This window comes from Neopsephotus bourkii, unplaced genomic scaffold (genome assembly GCF_033783945.1).
Source record: "Neopsephotus bourkii isolate Nb327-2 ecotype Australia unplaced genomic scaffold, CSIRO-AGI_Nbou_v1 NB_1473, whole genome shotgun sequence".
Lineage (NCBI taxonomy): Eukaryota > Metazoa > Chordata > Aves > Psittaciformes > Psittacidae > Neopsephotus > Neopsephotus bourkii.
Genome location: NW_026901949.1, coordinates 162,357 through 180,732, shown reverse-complemented (window position 1 = coordinate 180,732; position 18,376 = coordinate 162,357). Strand labels below are relative to the sequence as shown.

The 18,376-nt window shown below is 37.4% G+C and overlaps 1 protein-coding gene across 5 annotated transcripts in view; it reads right to left on the bottom strand.

Moving 5' to 3' along the window:
* The window catches only part of CDK14 (cyclin dependent kinase 14), a 321,875-nt gene that overhangs the window by 196,011 nt on the left and 107,488 nt on the right, over positions 1-18,376 (bottom strand). For all 5 annotated transcript variants that reach the window (XM_061369041.1, XM_061369045.1, XM_061369046.1 and 2 more), the window contains one exon: positions 12,818-12,897. In XM_061369041.1, coding sequence (XP_061225025.1) covers positions 12,818-12,897 — 80 coding nt within the window. The remainder of the gene's footprint in view (positions 1-12,817; positions 12,898-18,376) is intronic.

The following is an 18,376-nucleotide window of genomic DNA, read 5'->3' as shown; positions in this document are numbered from 1 at the left end:
GAATGGATACTATACATTGCTCCAAAAACTTTCCTTTTACTTTTATATAGATTTGTACTTATTTGTGCAAGCAAGGCTGAGAGACAGCAGCATACAGACACCCATCAATACCGATCACTTGAATTTTGTTTGTGAGCCACAGCTACAATCCTTAGCTTCTCCACTGGCATGCAAAATAAAGCATTTTTGATTATGCAAATAGTCCTTTGTTTTGTGAATAGGGTCTCAAGTGATTCAAATGTTAATTCTGTTGAAAATCTTGATGCAAAGCCAGTATTTCAACCATGTCAGGTTTATAACCAAGACTTTCTGAGAAAACACGTAACTGCAAATTGAAAAAATATCTTTTAGGGCCACAGATACATTTGAGCTAAAGTAACCTGGAAAAGTGTGGCAGTTTTTTACAGCTTTTTCTCAATGGGCCTGGACCTGCTGGGTTTTGCTTTGTGTTAGACGCCTGTCCACGAACTGGCAGTTTCCTACCACTGGCAATGTAGAAACTGCTATGCCGAGAAAACCAGAAATGAAACAAAAGCAAATTTTTATCTTGTCCAAGTTCAACATGCTGAATGTTTGGTGTTTGTGTCTGCTTGTTTTCTTAATAAAACCCTCACACAATCCACTGAATGTTTGTATGAAAATGTTCTCACCAGTATTAAACACATATTTTAAGCCCTTACAGCACACAAAAGAGCAAGTGTGAGTCCTAGATTTCAAAGAAACAGGGGGAAAGGGAAGTGAGAGTGTGTGTAATCCTGCCATTTGAGAGGGAAATACTTAAATGTGTAAGTAGAAATGTGTACCAAGTACACATTTCCAGTTCTACACATTTTTTCCAGTTATAAAATTTTGGAAACACTTGGACCACATAGAAGTAGATCAATTTTGAGTGCTCCAAGAGCTTCAAAATATATTTACTTAACAACTGTTCTTTTTACTCTGCAAGTACAGTTTTGATTTTTTTCTGTTTTTTAGTCAATAGCATCTAACCTATCACAGTAACTTGGGTCACTTGTCCTCTCAAGTTTTAACAGATATGAGGGAAGGAAGGATGTTTTCAGATGGAAGCCAGCCGTACCAGCATTGCTGTCAACCCTATCTGGGAAGCTAGCATGGTGGTACACCAAGATTCCTACCACTCTCTTAACTTTCTTGATCGCTTCTGCTCAGCGAAAACCAGGTGATGATTATGACTAAATGACACACAAGGATATCTGTTATATAATTACCTAAGCTGTACAACTAAGATGTGCTTCAAAGAGCTAACTCTCAGCTTAAGTCACTTTTAGACAAAAATCGGGCATTAGAAGCTTCCACAAGCAAATCCAGAGCAAAAAATTAAATACTTAAAATTAGCTGTCATTGACTGTGCAAGTTTTGAGCATTTTCCCAAGACAAAAACCCAGAGAATCCTTGCTCACATTAACCCCTTCTTAAATCCTGAAGTAACAGTCAAGTAAAATTGGTCAGTACCATTTCTGCACTGATTAAGGGAATCAAGATTCACAAAGCAAGGACAACAAGCTATATCAGATCAGAATGAATACAAATCACCAAATCTGGCACAGCTAATATTCTTATTAACAAGGCTTCCTCCATTCATTTTGTTCTTAGTTCACTTTTCAATTAGCTCCAGTTAAATCTCCTGCCAGCTGAGAAGCTTTGGAAGTTTGTGACAATTAGCACAGACCTTAAAAAAAATCAGAAACACACAGTTCTAGATTCTACAGCTGCATATCCCATAGTGATGACTTTTGGACTCCGCTGGCATGGCTCGTATTTTAATAAATGGGTCAGAGGTGGAAGGTCACAATACCCTATGACTAGTCTCTGAGCCATCCAGCTCCCCTGCCTCTCAGCAGAAAAATGCAATACATTATCAGCTTCATTTTTTTATATTGCTTACTTGGGAGGAACATTCCAAAGCAAAATAATGCAGATATTCATTTTTTTGCTTTGAAGAAGACAGTAAAGGTCAGTTTCTAATTCTGAAACGCTACTCTCTTCATATTGATTATAAAGGCTGAAAACAGTAACTCCAGCCATGCTGCAAGAAGCGATACCATTATGAAGCTTGTATTTTAGCTGCCTACAACTCCTGAATGATAAATCTCCCACCTCTCCCAGCAAAACAATGAAAAAACTGAAGTAACGTGTTTGCAGTACAATCTTCAGGCTGTGAAAAAATAGAGGAAAAGGAGCAGTGTTGTCTCCCGAAGGAACAGCTGGACCCAGACAACCGTGCCTACAGCAGCCAGCAGGTAGATCAAAGTAAACTTCAGACTGTGAAGAAACTTGAAAACAAAAACGGGGGGGGGGGGGAGGAAGAAGAAAAAATGCACTGGGTTTTTTCCTCATATACATAATTTCAATGTAAGTTGCATTTACCAACAGTTTTCTCATTGTTTTAACTATAACTGATGTGGGTTTTTTTGCTATGAGAAAGGTATTAACGCATGCTTCTTACTGATTACAGTGGCTGCTGCCCTATTTCATGCCAGTACAAACATGCAAGCTACTGAAAATTTCCCAGGTATTTCAAAGTTTAGAAACAGTTCATGCTTAAAATCTTCAGCAAAGTACTATGAAGCATTTTATCATACTGTGATTTTTTTACTTTCCCCAACACATGACATATTTAAGGAAGAACTGAATCATTGCCACAAAATATGGGAATAAAAGGCAGCAGAGCAAAATACTGCAGTCCTTTCAGGCTGCCTCTGTTCTCAACAAGCAAGCCTCTACTGAAGGCATGGTCCCATCGTTTGCAAATTAGGTTTGTTCTCTCTTTGACACAGGAGTGATGTACATAGATATTAAAACAGAATAGTATCTTGTGTATGGAAAGAGACTGATGGTGATTATTTTAGGACCTGTTTATAAAGAAGTAACAAATTTCCAATAAACTAGCTGTGGTTTTTTTTCAAAAGGGAAAGAGAGGGAAAGTACTTATTAGGTTGTGGACAAAAGCATTGAAAGCAAAGTTACTGTTGTAGGTCCAGCAGTAGCACGTGTATGTCTTCATTGTTATATTCATGTCTGAAGAACCAGAACTGCTTCATACCATATTTCTAAATAAATTACAAACATCAGGAGAATGAGGATAATTCATTTATGAGCTTCCTGTGTTTAAAACACACAAAGCTGTTCTGATGATGTGTTTATGAATGATGACTGAAGTCAGTAGCAAGAAGACAGTCACATGTCTCAGCCACAATTTCTGACAAAACTAGACATCTTTCCTGGGGGGGCATTTTATCTTTATCTAGAAGTAGGTGCACGTCCAATTCCCATTAGACATTCTCTGGGTTGACCAAAGTCAGTATGTGACTCTTCACAAAGGATTTGGTTGGTTGGGGTTAATCAGCTTTCTATGTCAAGTCTTAAAGACACTGAGGAAACACATGCACATATAAAATATGTATGCACTCACACAGCCCCTTTCAATACATGTAGTGATGTATCTCCTTCAAGGGTGATAGATATAACACCAGGAAAACAGACAACAGACAACCTTCTCAGATCCTTGTTTTGCATTGAAACCAGTTCTGCTGAGATACAACAGTCACCTAAAGGTTTAACACATGCAAAAAGACTATGGAGGAAACTCGAGCTGACTGAACTGGTTCAAGCACTGAGTTGTCACCTTGCTCTGGTACTTTCGAAATCCAGGACACAGCAGTGGAAAAAGCACACACAAAACACTCAAGAGATCTTGACAAAGACAAATGTCACTGTGCATATTTAAAGCCCCCACTTTAACGAGAATGCTATATGGTACTGTTCCTTAGATTATTCCTTTCACAGAATGGAGATTAACAAAGAAAAAAAATATTTTGTAGAATTGGCTAAGTTCAAGAGACATTTCTTTGCCTCAACACCAGATATCAAAGTTTTATTTCATCAGATGGCCATGGAATGTATTTGCACTTGCAAGGGTGCTTTAGTGTCTCTAAGCAATTCAAGCTGAGACAGCATAACTTGCTAGCATCTCCATTCATGTAATAATCAGTTACTATGTGTATCAATTCAATCCACTCAAATATAATATGGTCACAGGTAAAAACTAATGCTACTTGGAGCAGGATTAACGCAGCTCTAGTTTTTCTGGTGGTAGCATGGTAGATGGTAAGAGCAAGTAAAATTTGCATATAGCATAAAAAGACTGACCCTCACCAACTTCCACTCAAACAAGAAAGCCATGAGAGCTGCACATGGGTTCGATAGAACTTTTAGTTATATGTTATAGTTTTACACTAATAAAGGCTCACCACCCTCTTTACGCTCCATATTCGTTAACTGACATCCTTTTTCTACCCTTCCTGTCATACTACAAGGGACATTGAGAGCAGCAGACCAGATGAATCTCTACAGCAACAGTTCCAATGCCTGCATTAAATAGCAAAAAGAGAAATGCTTTTTGAGCAGAAGAAAATGTTCAAAGCAGAAGGCCAAAAGCCAAGTCAAAGAGCCCTGAAACGCAGGCCAGAGGAAACTGCAGGCAAATGCTGTATGGAGAAAGGTTCAGTAGCACCCCTGAGCTACTGGATTTGTAACCTTGTAGTGCTGGAATTAGCATGAAATCCCTTATTCAGCACCCTCCATGAAAACCAAAGACGCACAGACAACTTCAGTGGAAGTAGGGCAGAGTCTGAAAGGTTTATCATTATGCTAACTGGTAACAAAGGATTCCTGATGGCAAAATGATGATATATATATAAAAAAAAAAGAATCCTCAAAGTGTCACCCCATTCTTTATTTGCTTGAACTGTGCCCAAGAACAAAAGCCAGAAGAAGGTCAGAGCTTGCACATCAAAAGTACTGCATGAAGATGCAATTGGTACACTTCTGCTCTGCCTCAGCAGGGTACAGATAAAATATTGGAGAGGAAATGGGAGGAGGACAGAGGGGACAGAATATTCTGTGGAACATATTTAGCTTTACGAAGGTGGATAATTTGGAATTTTCACTTGTACTTTTCAGAAAAGCATGACACTTTTCCCACACAACGGGAGTTCATTATAGAGGTTAAAAGATATGTCAGGATTCTCAAAGGGAAACACCATCTCATTTACGTTGCATTTATGTAATCCCAGCTCTCCTGAATGTTTTATAATTGTGAGAACCACTCCTTTGTTAGAGGTTAAGAAAAAAAACAAAACAAGGAAAAGCTATGCTCAGCCTATGAGTAGCAAGCAACAAAGAAACAAGCAGGATGAACCTTATCAATCTCTACCATTTCTGAGTAGCCTACATGGACAGAAGCCTTCGTTTGGTTCACCAAAATGAACTGAGGAAGGAGAACAGTGCAATTTGGATCCACTGAAAAGCAGGGTACAGTAACATCACAGTAACCACTCACACTATCTGAAACTGGAAAACTACCAGCTCTCCCATGTCCATCTGAGATGATCAGAAATTTAGTTCACCCATTTCTCAGCCAGTCAGTGCAACTGCTTTCAGAGAAATGCAAATGAATACTGCCAGTAAAAAAAATCAGCAGCCAGTCAGGGCTGGGAAGAACAGCAGGAGGGAAAGCAGGATAAAGACAAAGGCTCCTGCTGCTTCGAAGCTCCACATCACTAAGGATCTAACATGCTTCTCTCATACTTACGCAAATGCACACAAACACCCATGCATGAGAAAGAACAAATGAAATATGGTTGAAAATCTGAGCTATCAAAAATGTTTAGTCATAAAACCTCATGAAATTAAAGGCAATTTTTCTATTACTAATGTTCAGTAAGAATGAATATACACTTCTCTATGACATGACAACGCATTTAATAAGGAACATCACAAAGTCTTGGAAATTTTAAAAACTGGCTTAATTTTATAGGAAAGGTCCCAGTAACATCCAAATATATTTTCAAATACACTGTAGTCTTTGAAGCCCAAATCTTAATCTGGAAATCTTCTGTTCCTCTTCTATCTTGAGGAAGCATACAGTTTGGGCAGCCCGTAACAAGAGAGAGACCAGACAGAGAAATTAAAATTGCTGGAGTTTATTTTCTTTTGAATACTTCTTGACCTTAAATATCCAGTGACAAAGTGTCCCAGAGGTTCTTTGGCTTGTATGTTGTATTTTTAACAACACTGAAAAACAAAGCTGTTATGACTACAATCTGCATGGGCTTTGCAGGGACTTTACAGTTAATTGAGCTGTAGCTATTTAGCCTGCAGTAGGCACCATTTCTGCCAACTCTGTAGGCAATGAAAACGTTCCCCAAGCTACAGTCAAGCTACTGTCCTTTTCTTTTTTTATTTAAATGCTCCAGAGCAATGTGGCTTCTGGGGAGAATTAACTTATCCTCAGACTCTAAAAACATAAAGACACAAAACCCCTGTAGTAACTCATGTGACATGCGTGCTCAGAATAGTTACATCTCCATAATCTTAAACATAATTTCTTGAAGTTCCCTGAGGCCCTTTGAGCCAGACACATATGAAGCTTTTAGGCATTTCAGTTATGGAAATTTAGATTTCTTGACTGGACTTTGTGAAGGAAATGTGGAAGTCCTCCAAAATCCTATCACTCAAAAAAAAGCAGATGTCAAGCTTCCTTAATATTTTAATAGTAATAATAATAATAATAGGAGTTGTTTGGTTGGTTGATTTGGGGTAGGGTTTTTTTGTTTGGGTTGGGGTTTTTTGGCAAGAGGATGATTCAACTTCCAAAAGGTACGATAATTTACTCTTTACTAGCAGACGAAGACGGGATTCCTGCTGCAATTTTCATGCTTACCTTCCACCAGTAGACCAACAGCGACTCTTAAAAACAGTCAGATATTGTTTCACTGTGCCTTTGACCTACAGCATACAGCCTTCCAGACCTACTCTAATACAATGAACAGGAGGAGGCTTATCACCATGAGTCATCTAACTAGTGCCATGAGGTCATTTGTTGACTTGAAGTTGTAAAGATCATTATGCTATATATCAGTCAAAAATCACTGAGCTGGGAAGTGTATGCAATAATTGAGGTAATAATTCAATGAGGTCATAAGAATTATACCTGCTGAGCAAAAATACAATTTCCTGTAACCCTTCCTTAGACGGGATGGATAAACACTGTGCCATTTCTCTTTGGTAATACAGAAGCACAGTTGCTTTACATCACTTGTATTATTGTTACTACAAAGCAGTATTTTCCATTGTGCACCCAATTAGGAACACTGCAGTAAATTGCACATTCACTTAGGTAAGAGCTCTCTCTCCACAAACTGCTGATCTTCCCTATAATCTTTTCTTAGCTGTTACTCTGCTTCAGTTTCACAGATGAAAGTTTTGTGAAGGTTTACCCCCTCCAGCCTAACAACTGCAAAAGAGGAGGCCTCAGAAACCAACCTCAGAAAGTCTGTCCAGTCTGTGGCATGTAAAAGTGGGCTCACATTTCTTTCCTAAGACCCTTTATGGTTTTCATTTTTTGTTTCTCTTCTCCCCTCTTACCACACAGCAAGACATGAAATGCTGAAGACTTTTGAAAATGTTTTTTCTGGCCAGGAATTAAGCATCTCCCCTCCCTGCTCCACCCTGGCCCTCAAATGCCTTAAGCTTTCTCTGAAGTCAGAAAACAAACTTACTTATTAAGTATGTGTGCTGAACTGCTCTTCAAAAATTCAAGTAGAAGAAATTCATTAAGCAAGCACTATGCTCTTTGTAATTTTATAAGGCAAGACAGCTGGCAGTTTCCAAAGCGTTCATGTGCAATTTTTTGCACTCTGCTGTCCATATGCAGAATTAAGGTAACAGCCTTCAACACTGGAGCAGACAGAAAATTATTATCTGTCCAACTGCCAAGCCAAAGTTGTAGAGACAGTCTCTGACCTGGACACTTTTAAATGCAAAACACAAACAGGTACCAATACATAATAATTACAAGATGTAAATACAAAAATGAATAAAAAGAGTGAAATATACTAGAAGTTGCCTTATCGTGAGATTTAAAGTACAAAAATACCTACAAAACATGCCTGGTTTGGATGATGCTTTGAAACATTGTTTAGGCCTATGGGAAATGAAACACTAACCTATAGTAACACACTGGAATAGTTTTATTACTAATAGTAAATCAAATTAAGCAGAGCAAAGGAGTGGTGGTATTTCCAAGGGTGGAAAATGAAAACCAAGGACAAAAGACTTTTCACAACTAGAATGGGGAAGAAATAATTTTACTACCCAAGAAAGGAACACAGTAAGCAAGTTAAACTCACAAGCAACGTAGTGATAAAATCAAGGGATGTTTGTCTACATACATACCCGAAAAGCAAAATCTTTGCCTTATAATAAGGAATAATATTACTCAGAAATCAAACAAGATAAAGGCAGAATTGTAAATCAAGATGTTTCCAGAACTAGAATCACTGCACACTTCAGAATTTAGCCTAGATGAGCATATGATATTACAGGACATTAGGGGAATGAAACATCCGAGATAAAAGTTAAGGTCAGTGAACTTTTCTGCTGGCTGCAGTGGATTTAATAACACTTCAAGCCTTCTGCTGAAGCATCTCTGATAATGAGCATTACAGTAAAAGAATAAACCACAACTGCACTAAGACAGAAAACAAATCTTTTGCTACTCTCTATTCTATAGAGTTTAAATGAGAAAATACTCTGTAAATGACTTTTGGAGTCCATACTATCTCAGCTATCACAGTTACAGGCACCTTCAGAACACATCAGTAATATGGTGGCTTGCACCACTCATATATATATAGGATCTGAAAATCATATAGATTTAACCCACTCAGGAATACACATCAAATTGCTTTTTCCTCTTTTTTTCCCTTTTTCTTTTTTTTAATCAGGCTCTTCAAAGGTAAATTAGATTATCCCAGACTGAGTTAAATTCAGAGTGAAACAACCTGTAAGCTGCACACCACTAAATGAAAGCACCAGTAAGCTGGTACAACTGATTCAGACCAAGTTGAAAGAACATTTAGCACAAACTACTTGTAAATTTTGTTCAAGAAATTCAATAAACAGCTCAGTAGCACTGACAAATAAGCCGCATTTACCTACTTTGATTCAACCTATGTAACTTTGATAAATAGTAGAAGACACAAATGCACATCTGCTGCAAAATCAGAATTATTTCATAAGTAATTACTTCAGCTAAACCTCTCCTGGTCATTAAAATTAACTGTGGTTTTCTGTTACACAGCTTTACTGGGGGATTTATATATATATGTATATCTTTTCTTTCTTTTAATTTTCCATCCATTTTTGTTTTAACCAAGTTAGTGCTTCTTTCCATAGTCATATACTCCACATTTATATCCTGCATTTTCTAATTGTCTTAGTCTATTTTCTTTGTAGCTTTGTTTTCCTTTGAGCTTCATTCTGTGGCTTTCACAACAGTAACAATATGCTTCTCTGTATAGAGACAGCTACAAAATTGCCTCAGCATGACCACTGCTTAAGATTTCAGCCTGTATCTTCCCCCTAATTAACATCACACAGCATTGCTATTAGGAGAACAGTGAATGAATGCTGTTTTCTCTCACTGCTTTAACCAAGGAGCTATGAGAAATGTTAAACAATTTACTTACAGGGTTTTTTTAGTTTTAATTTACAAATAACAAATAAAATTTAGTTTTAATTTACAAATAACTAGACTTCTGCATGACTTTGCCTTGCATTGATGGAAAATTAGAAAACGGAATAAATCAATGTCAAAACCTGCATGATTTCTCCATTATGAAAGACTTTGGAAAGGAACACCCTCCAACAGACCTCTGGATCATGACACCATACATGCACTTTTTTTATTAAGGCAACATGACTCCTCAGATAACTGAAATTAGAAGTTGATCTCATCTTCAGCAGTATTTGTCCTTGTTCTAATTGTACCAGTCTAAATTATAGTGCTGGAGTCCTCAGTCAGCCAACAGCAATCAACAAAAATCTGCTGAACAGAGTGTCCCATTCTTACTGTTTTTCCATATCAAATTTACCAGATAACTTCAAGAGATTATACAAGCTCTTTTTTCTTTTTTTTTTCCTCCCCTCACCCATGCAGCTGAGATCAGCCATGGCTGCATTACAGAACCCAGCATGTCCAAGATGGATTAGATGCTACTATGCGGAAAGCAACAGCTTCCTCAGGTCCTGATAGTAGGACCATAGTTGTAACATTACTGTCAGATTATATGGGTCTGGCACATCATCACTGGGATTACCTTCTGAAGCTACATTTGTAGCTTACTTTTCTCACACTAATACTTATTTCTGACAAAATTAAAACAAACAACAGAAAAGACAAAGCTTAACTAGGTACACATTCTTCCCCTTCCCATCTTACACATTATGTATGTCAGTCTTCTACATGATATAAAGCATACCAGACTGTATTTCTACTAATAGCTTCCACAGATCTGAATTACGTTCCATTACCTAGGAGACAGGATTACTTTACCAAACAAAACCCACAAACATACAACCTACAACCTGAGTTTGATCTCACCTAACCAAGAGGCTACAAAAATCAAGAAAAAGTCTTCTCATTTAGCCTAATACTCTTTGGATCTAATCCTAGCCTAGATGAGTCCTTAGAAATACAATGGATGCACACAGTTCCACCAAAATCAGTCAGACATCACATGCTTAGGAAAACATATATTAATTAATAACTTTAAGAGCTTTTTCTATACAAGAGCTTTATTCTACTAATATTAAAGTACGAGAATTTTAACAGGCTTCAACCACAGTCCTGTAGTCTCAGCTACAAGGAAAATTTCCCCAATGACAGTGTGAAAAATACTTTCATGCTAGTGTGCCTTTGTAATCTAAAAATATCAACTGGAAAATCTCTGGGTTTGTTCCTAATGAATACTTATTTATACTGAAACCATTCATGAAGGAAAACACAATATACTGCGTTTGACAGCTATAATGCTACAGACTTTCATCTCGACCAAGCTCACATTAAAAAACCTTTTAAGTGTCACTAAAAAGGCACAATGAAGCCATATCTACTATTTTCTTATTAAGTCATTACCATATCATCTAAAATCCTGGAGAACAATAAACATATTTGAAACACAGGCTGTTATGCCTTGAACTCAGCATTGCAAACATTGAAAGCTGCGCCAGTAACCCTCTGCACACCTCGTTATCGCAGCACAGCTGCGGGGACAGACAGCTCACAGATAAAATATATACCGTTATGAATAAATGTGTCAGGTCATTCAATAATTGTTACTCAAACAAAGCAGTACAGAAGAACTGCTGAAATTCCTTCATAAATTGGCCACCCACGGTTTTCCCTCCTTTGTGAAAGAGCAACTTTAAAATGCACAACCTTCGGATGGAAAACCACAGTACTTTAAAGGTTTCTAACTTCAGGGTGTCGATCACATGAAACATGGCTTTTTTTTTCCCCAATCCACCTAAAACAGGCTCATTGTACAGACAGACATACAGCATATATGGGTCTCTATAGTTTGGAGAAGAGGAGATTGAGGGGTGACCTTATTAGTGTATATAAATATATAAAGGGGGAGTATCACGAGGATGGAGCCAGGCTCTTCTCAGTGGCAAACAACGATAGGACAAGAGGCAATGGGTACAAACTGGAACACAAGAGGTTCCACTTAAACTTGAGAAGCAACTTCTTCTCAGTGAGGGTGACGGAACACTGGAACAGGCTGCCCAGGGAGGTTGTGGAATCTCCTTCTCTGGAGACATTCAAAACCCGCCTGGACACGTTCCTGTGTAACCTTATCTAGGTGTTCCTGCTCCGGCAGGGGGATTGGACTAGATGATCTTTTGAGGTCCCTTCCAATCTCTAGCATACTGTGATACTGTAATATAGATGGCTGCAGGAACAGAGGCATGAGTGAGGGACAAAGGAGCTGCAGCTACTGGGACTGCAGCTGCAATGGCCATGAAGCTGCACACCTCCCACACAGGGCCATGCTGTGGACCATGTGAGAGATGATGTTCTCCCTTGCTCATCCCACCATGGGAATTATGCCAAGATAGTCAGCTCAGTTTTAAAACGTCCTTCAAAAGCCACACCAACTTCATCTCTTTAGTTCACTACTAACTTCAGCTGAGCCTGTATCAGTGGTGTGATGGTAAATTGTTCACTATTTCTCTACCAAAGCTCATTTTTACTACCTTCTAACAGAGAAGGCCCACACAGAGAAGGCACATCCAGCAATTTCTGCAAAGGAGCTCAACGCAGGCAGGCTCAGATAAAGTAGCTGTCACTAGAGACCACAAGAGGCTGACAAGGAAGGATAAAGGAGCAGAGCAGAAAGCATAACAGGCATCTCTGAGTGTGCTAGATAAGTCATTCCCAAGCCACACAAGTTAGAGTCCATTGGGAAGGAAAAAACAAACAATAGCTAGTCCCAGACTACACACAGCTTCTAAGATGCTTGTATGTTTGCTCCCTGATTTTCTGACTGCCTTCATCAAGAAACGCTTTTCTGCGCTTTATGTTGCAGATATAGGAAAAGTTACATCTACCTTCATCTCAGGTGCTGCCTGCAGGCAAGAAGCGTGACTTACACAGTTCCCTCATCTTCCAGAGTGACTTCTCACACCCACCTTAAACATGCTCTTAAATACTCATTCGTATAGTATATCTAACAGGATCCAAAGCAGAGGCAGAGCTGCATTCTTTAACAAGAACTCCCACGCCAGAGGCTTTGTTTTTTGAAGCACCAAAGTTTCTTCCTACTGAGAACATAAGTATATAATTTGAATTCTCAAGCTATTCACTATAGCATGGCACAGAAATAAGAAGTGTAGTGTAATTACAAAAAAGGCAATCCATGTATAATTGTTAAATGTGAGTGCATACCTTCCCTGATAGCAGTAAATGGGGTTCCTTCCTCTTCTTGTAATCTAATCACCTTCAATGCCACCAGTTTTCCATTTACCCTAAAAGGGAAAGAGGGGAGGAGAAGGAGAAATAAGAAAATAAAATTAAAGCAGAAACAGTATTTCTCATAATAGAAGTTGCTTCCCATCATGTACTTATTCAATTTCTTCTTGTCAATGCCAGTGATTCATTTATAGCACTGTAAGAAACACTTCATAGCTTCCATAACTTTATATTTTCACACTCAGATGCAATCCAAGAAATGATCTCAGTTTTCTGTGAGTCAGTTTCCTTTCTATCAGAGTACTAAAACAAAGCTTTGTTAGTATCACATTGTAAAATATGGTTTTAAATTATCTGCCCTTTATTTATTGAATTGTTCAAAGAAAAAGGCATATGATTTTCATCAATCTCCCCACTTGCAGTATATTCATATTTATACCGATTGCTTCCTTCCACTGCATGACACCCATAATTAGTGTCCTCAAAAAGCTATGGAAGTTTCAGACAGAAATTATTTTCAGGTCATTCTGGCCATTTCCCACTAGCTCAGGACTGTTCCTAAGGTACGTTCCTGACTACATGGCCCAGGCTAGTTTTGGATTATAATGACCTCTTTTTTCAGGATTAAAAATATTTAGTGCTCCAAGAGACAAAACTTCATTAACAGGTCATTCTAGTTTAAAACCTATTTGGCTGGTTTCACTTGAGCATTCAAAACGTTACCACACATGGAATCATATTCAATGTCTTGCAAAACAAAAACAAGAAAAAAAAAAAGAAACTCCACTTGGTTCAGTTTATCCAAATTAAATCTCATAAAAATGACTGAAAGATAAAAACTGGCATTGGTTACCCTCTCAAGAACAAACTCATACTCTGAAAGTTTATCAGATCCCTAAGCAATGGTGAGCAGATTACCAAAAAGGCATAATAGAGTTGCCCCTTCTCCCCAATTATTATTATTATTAGTAGTAGTATTCTTCTTGTTGTTGCAAGTTCTCTCTATAAAAGCAAACTTAGCCTTTACAGTCACAAAGTGCAAGGGATCATTGAAGCCTTCATATTCCTGTACCTTGGAGGCAATTCCCTAATGTACTGGGCCATAGAAGATGCATTCATTTTACCAAGCAAGATGATATAGCCTCCTACAAAGTTTGAATTCATCTTTCCCTCAGGTTTTTAATTTTTATGGTTAGATTACTTCAGTGACAGGATGGCTACCATCTTGTTTTTTCTGATTATTCCTCTTCTATAATTGCCAGAATCTCATTAGCCCTATACACAGCACTGCATAATGACTCTGAGCAACTTAAGAAACGCTGGTTATCAAAAGACTGTTTGCTCATCACCTTCCGACTATGCATAGTACTTCAGACTGGCACCAGTTCAAGTCTCAGGCCAGTAGTCACTGTTAGAAAGATAATTATCAGCTTAAATTTACTGGATTATCTGGATTTCTCCTTATAACTGACTCACATATTTTTGTTTAGATTTAAACAGGACTTCTGGCATCAGAAGAAGATAAGCCTTGCTCCAAGTAACTTCATGTGTCATACACAGACAGGATAATAAACCATAATAAAAGCAGAGGGAGAAAGAATGATGACAGAAATGCAGTTCATACACATGTATGGTTTTCAATCCCTCTGTCAATAAACCACTCTACCTATCACATACATATACATCAGATACCTGGATAACTTGATTATTTCACAATAAAGTAACTGTGCGGGAGAAATTTCAGCAAGAAAAGCAAGATCATTTTGCAGATCAGGAGCAGTACTGATGCTGTATTCAGAGAAAGCAATGCAGGATACAACAGAAGAAAGCAGATAAAGGAGCTACTAAGGAAACAGGGATGTGAAGTCTCTTGGCAGAGAAACAGGCAAAAAGCAAGTAGCATTGTGTAGAGTATGTTCTTTTTAATCCAAATTCTACATTCTATTCAATCATTAATACTAGTAAATAACACAAACAGCAATACAAACAGCAATAGCATGGAACTCTTCAAAGAATTCACAATTAAACATAGTGGGCAGTCTGTGCTATTTAGTTATCACTGCCACTTCATCATTGGCACCTGTCATCATCTTGACAGACATCATGGCACCTCTTAATACTATCAAGATGATCAAACTAATCTCAAGCAGTGTTCCTCTGGGATCTTGTTCTCCCCTTCAGTATTATTTATCTCCAGTATATCAATCTATAATTTCCAGAATAAAACAGCCTCCTTATTTACTACCCAGTAATTAAAAACTTGTTTTATTTTTTTTCCCCCAGCTTGTTTTCTATAAACAGGAATGTACAGAAGTGGAGATGTGAGAAGCTATGATGTATCACCTATTAAAAAAAAGAGAGGTGTGTATATTCACCTCATTTAACTATTCTCCCACTGATGCAATCTCGGGATGCAGTTAGATGATGCCGAAGAGATGAACTAAGAGCTACCTTAGGGTATAGCCTTCCTCATTCTCCTGCCACTGTCTTGTATTTGCTCTCATTCTTACTAGTTCTTACATTAAAAGTACTTAAAGAGATTAAAGAACGGCCTTTCCAAAAGAAAGAAATCCTATTAAAAAATAAAAAAAAAACAAAAAACAAAAATGTAAAGGCATTCTTCTAATTTAAAAAGCAAAAACATTAAAAAATATATTAGGAGAACTAGGTTTATTTATTGAGAAGCAGTGAGCCATGGGAACAAGCGAGCTATGTCATCAAATTATGTCCTGAATCTTGTGATGACCTGTCAAAATAATATGGCAATTTCCTTAGAAACAACATTGAAAAAGAGAAACCTGGAAAAAATTACCTCTGCAACCTATCAGAACTTGTCTTCACAGTCTTCAGTCGTGACCAGATAAGCTTAGCAGAATCCTTCCTAGGTATTACTACACATTTGTCTTCCACAACTTTCAAAGCATGCTCTGTATTTTCATTATTTTCAAATACAAGTAGAAAAACTGATAACAGACAGTGAAATGGCAATGCTGCTTCCCATTTTAACATCTAGAATTCATTAAACCATCTCTTGCTCACACTCCAAAGCAAAAAATTTCACACCTTCTCAAAACAATACACCTAACTGGGCCAAGGATTTCAGTTATCTTAAGTCCATCCTGTCAACTACCTCATTAGTTTCTATTAAAGACAATATTGATTTAAAAAATCACATTTTCTACCTTACAAGCCATCCACCTCCTAAATTAACTTGCTCTCTCTTTACCAATCCCATCCAGAAACTTTCAGAGAAAGGACAGAAGTCCTGAAGACTCTCTAATTACTACATAGAGCTCCTTTACTCTAGGCAAACCAGCAGCTGATGGACAGTTTTCTAGTTTATGAAAATACAGCATTTTTATGTTGCATAATCTCTTATAATAAAATTCTGATTTTATATGCAATGTGGGCAAAAGAAAAAAGAATCCAAATTAGTTTATGTGGAATAGAGTAAAAGTTACAAAAAATATTACAAAAAATACAAATGAGCCAGATATTACATAAAATGCTAATATAATGCGTCATTCTGTCTTTTCCAAATCAGCCCATATCAGCATTACCAAATAAATACATTTATAACAATGACCATTTATGAGAAACTAGAGAAGATTAGAAATTATTAAATGTTTAAATGCATCATTAAGAACATATAATACGATGAATATGAAGTAACTGATGACTTAATTGGCTTCACTGGGGATAACGCTGATGCTGCCACATAGAGAACAAAAGAATATAATAACACTATTTTCCCAAGTTCTTCAGTTATATTTAGATGCAATAAATGTTCTAAATATAACACATTTTAAAAAATCAAATAACATAAAATCTGCCACTCTGATTTTGATCTGTTTATTTCATGCAGAGTTTTACCACTGGCTGGAGTTGAGGCTGAGTTCCTAATTCCAGTAAATACTAACCTTGGGAACATTTCTGTAAAGAAAAATCAGTAGATAGTATTGGGATAATGCTCTTATTTGTGATACACAAATTCTTATGACAAAAAGTAACTCTCAATCATTATTCATTTACACAAAAAGCTCAGCGCTTCAAGATTAAACCTTGAGAATAATTAGATCTTTCTGTAATTATATTAATGTCACAAAGACATGTCTAAAACCCTAAGCAGACCATACTGGCCTAATGAAACCAGGTTCTGCAGGAATTTTCCTTTCAAGAAACCTGATAGAGGCAAATCCACTGAAGGTTTAGTCACATCTGACTATTCTACCAATAAGTAACTAATTCCACATTGAGGGAAACACTTTCTTTAATAATTATCATAAAAGACAGTTCTGCATAAACATGATTTATATTTATCTTACTGAAAAGGATTTACATTTGTAGTTTAAGAAAGTAAAACTTACAGTCCTGCTAAAGCCCTATGGTACACAAGGGACTAACATGGTCCTCAATTTCCCCTTTTGACTCCCACCGTATTTTATGCTCCATCCTAACCAAAAGTTTCCTTGTTTTAGAAGAAGCCAGTGGATTAAAGACATTTCATAATGCTGACGTTTACTTGGGCTAAAAAATAGAAGATCAAAGGGATCTGAGAAAGATGAAGGATTTAAATTATTAATTAGTGTCGTCACCGGAACTCGGGGATTGTGTTCTTCACAGGACTCAAGGCAGTCTTACACAGACAATGCGGCAGTCCTCACTTGAACAGGAGCAGGTAAGCAGTACCAAAACTTTTGCTTCCAGGTCCTTTTTCCCTGCCTCCCAGATCACATTATTCAGTTCAAACTGAACTGCTCATCTAAGCATGGGGGCTGCACTTGACATACACCTGCTGGAGGCAAATCCTTTGGGAGTGGCAGCAAGGAGAGCAATATGCAGCACCAATCCTCCAAGTACCTCACATCTCTTTGGGCCCCACTGGTGTTCATACAAAGACCTGATTTTTATATAACAAGAATCCAAAGACAAAGTGAGAGTGATATAAGTAAAGCGGCCTCTTACAGCTCTGCACACCAGATGTCACAGGGGATCTTCTGAGAGGTACAATTCCATGGCTAACTAGAAAATACATGGGTGCATAATGGCATTTAGTTGGCAAATTACTTCAGTGTTTGCTCTACTATTCCAATCATGCATATATCTGTCAGTTCCAATAAATTACTACCCAATAACTCTTAGCACTTGTATCCACTATACCTATGTTCTCTCCGGTTTTTCTATCACGTTTTCCTGTGCAATCCTGGGTAAGTAATACAATAGATTTTCTTTCCTCAGTTTCATCCCTGCTACAGTGGATAATAATGCTAGGCCATCTCCGTGAACTACTTTGAAAACTGAAGCACAGCATATATAGTGTAATGTTCTCTTTATATAAGCAACTACAGAGGAAAAATTTCCTTTCTTTTAAACACAGAAATTCACTCTGTAAGTGATCGATACAGTCAATGACTCATCTTTAAGTTAGAATCATAGTACTTTAGTACTTACACTACTTTAATATTTTTTTCCACCATTTGGCATGTTAATTCAACATCTATCATTAGTTTTGCATGTAATTCAACTTGAAGTTAC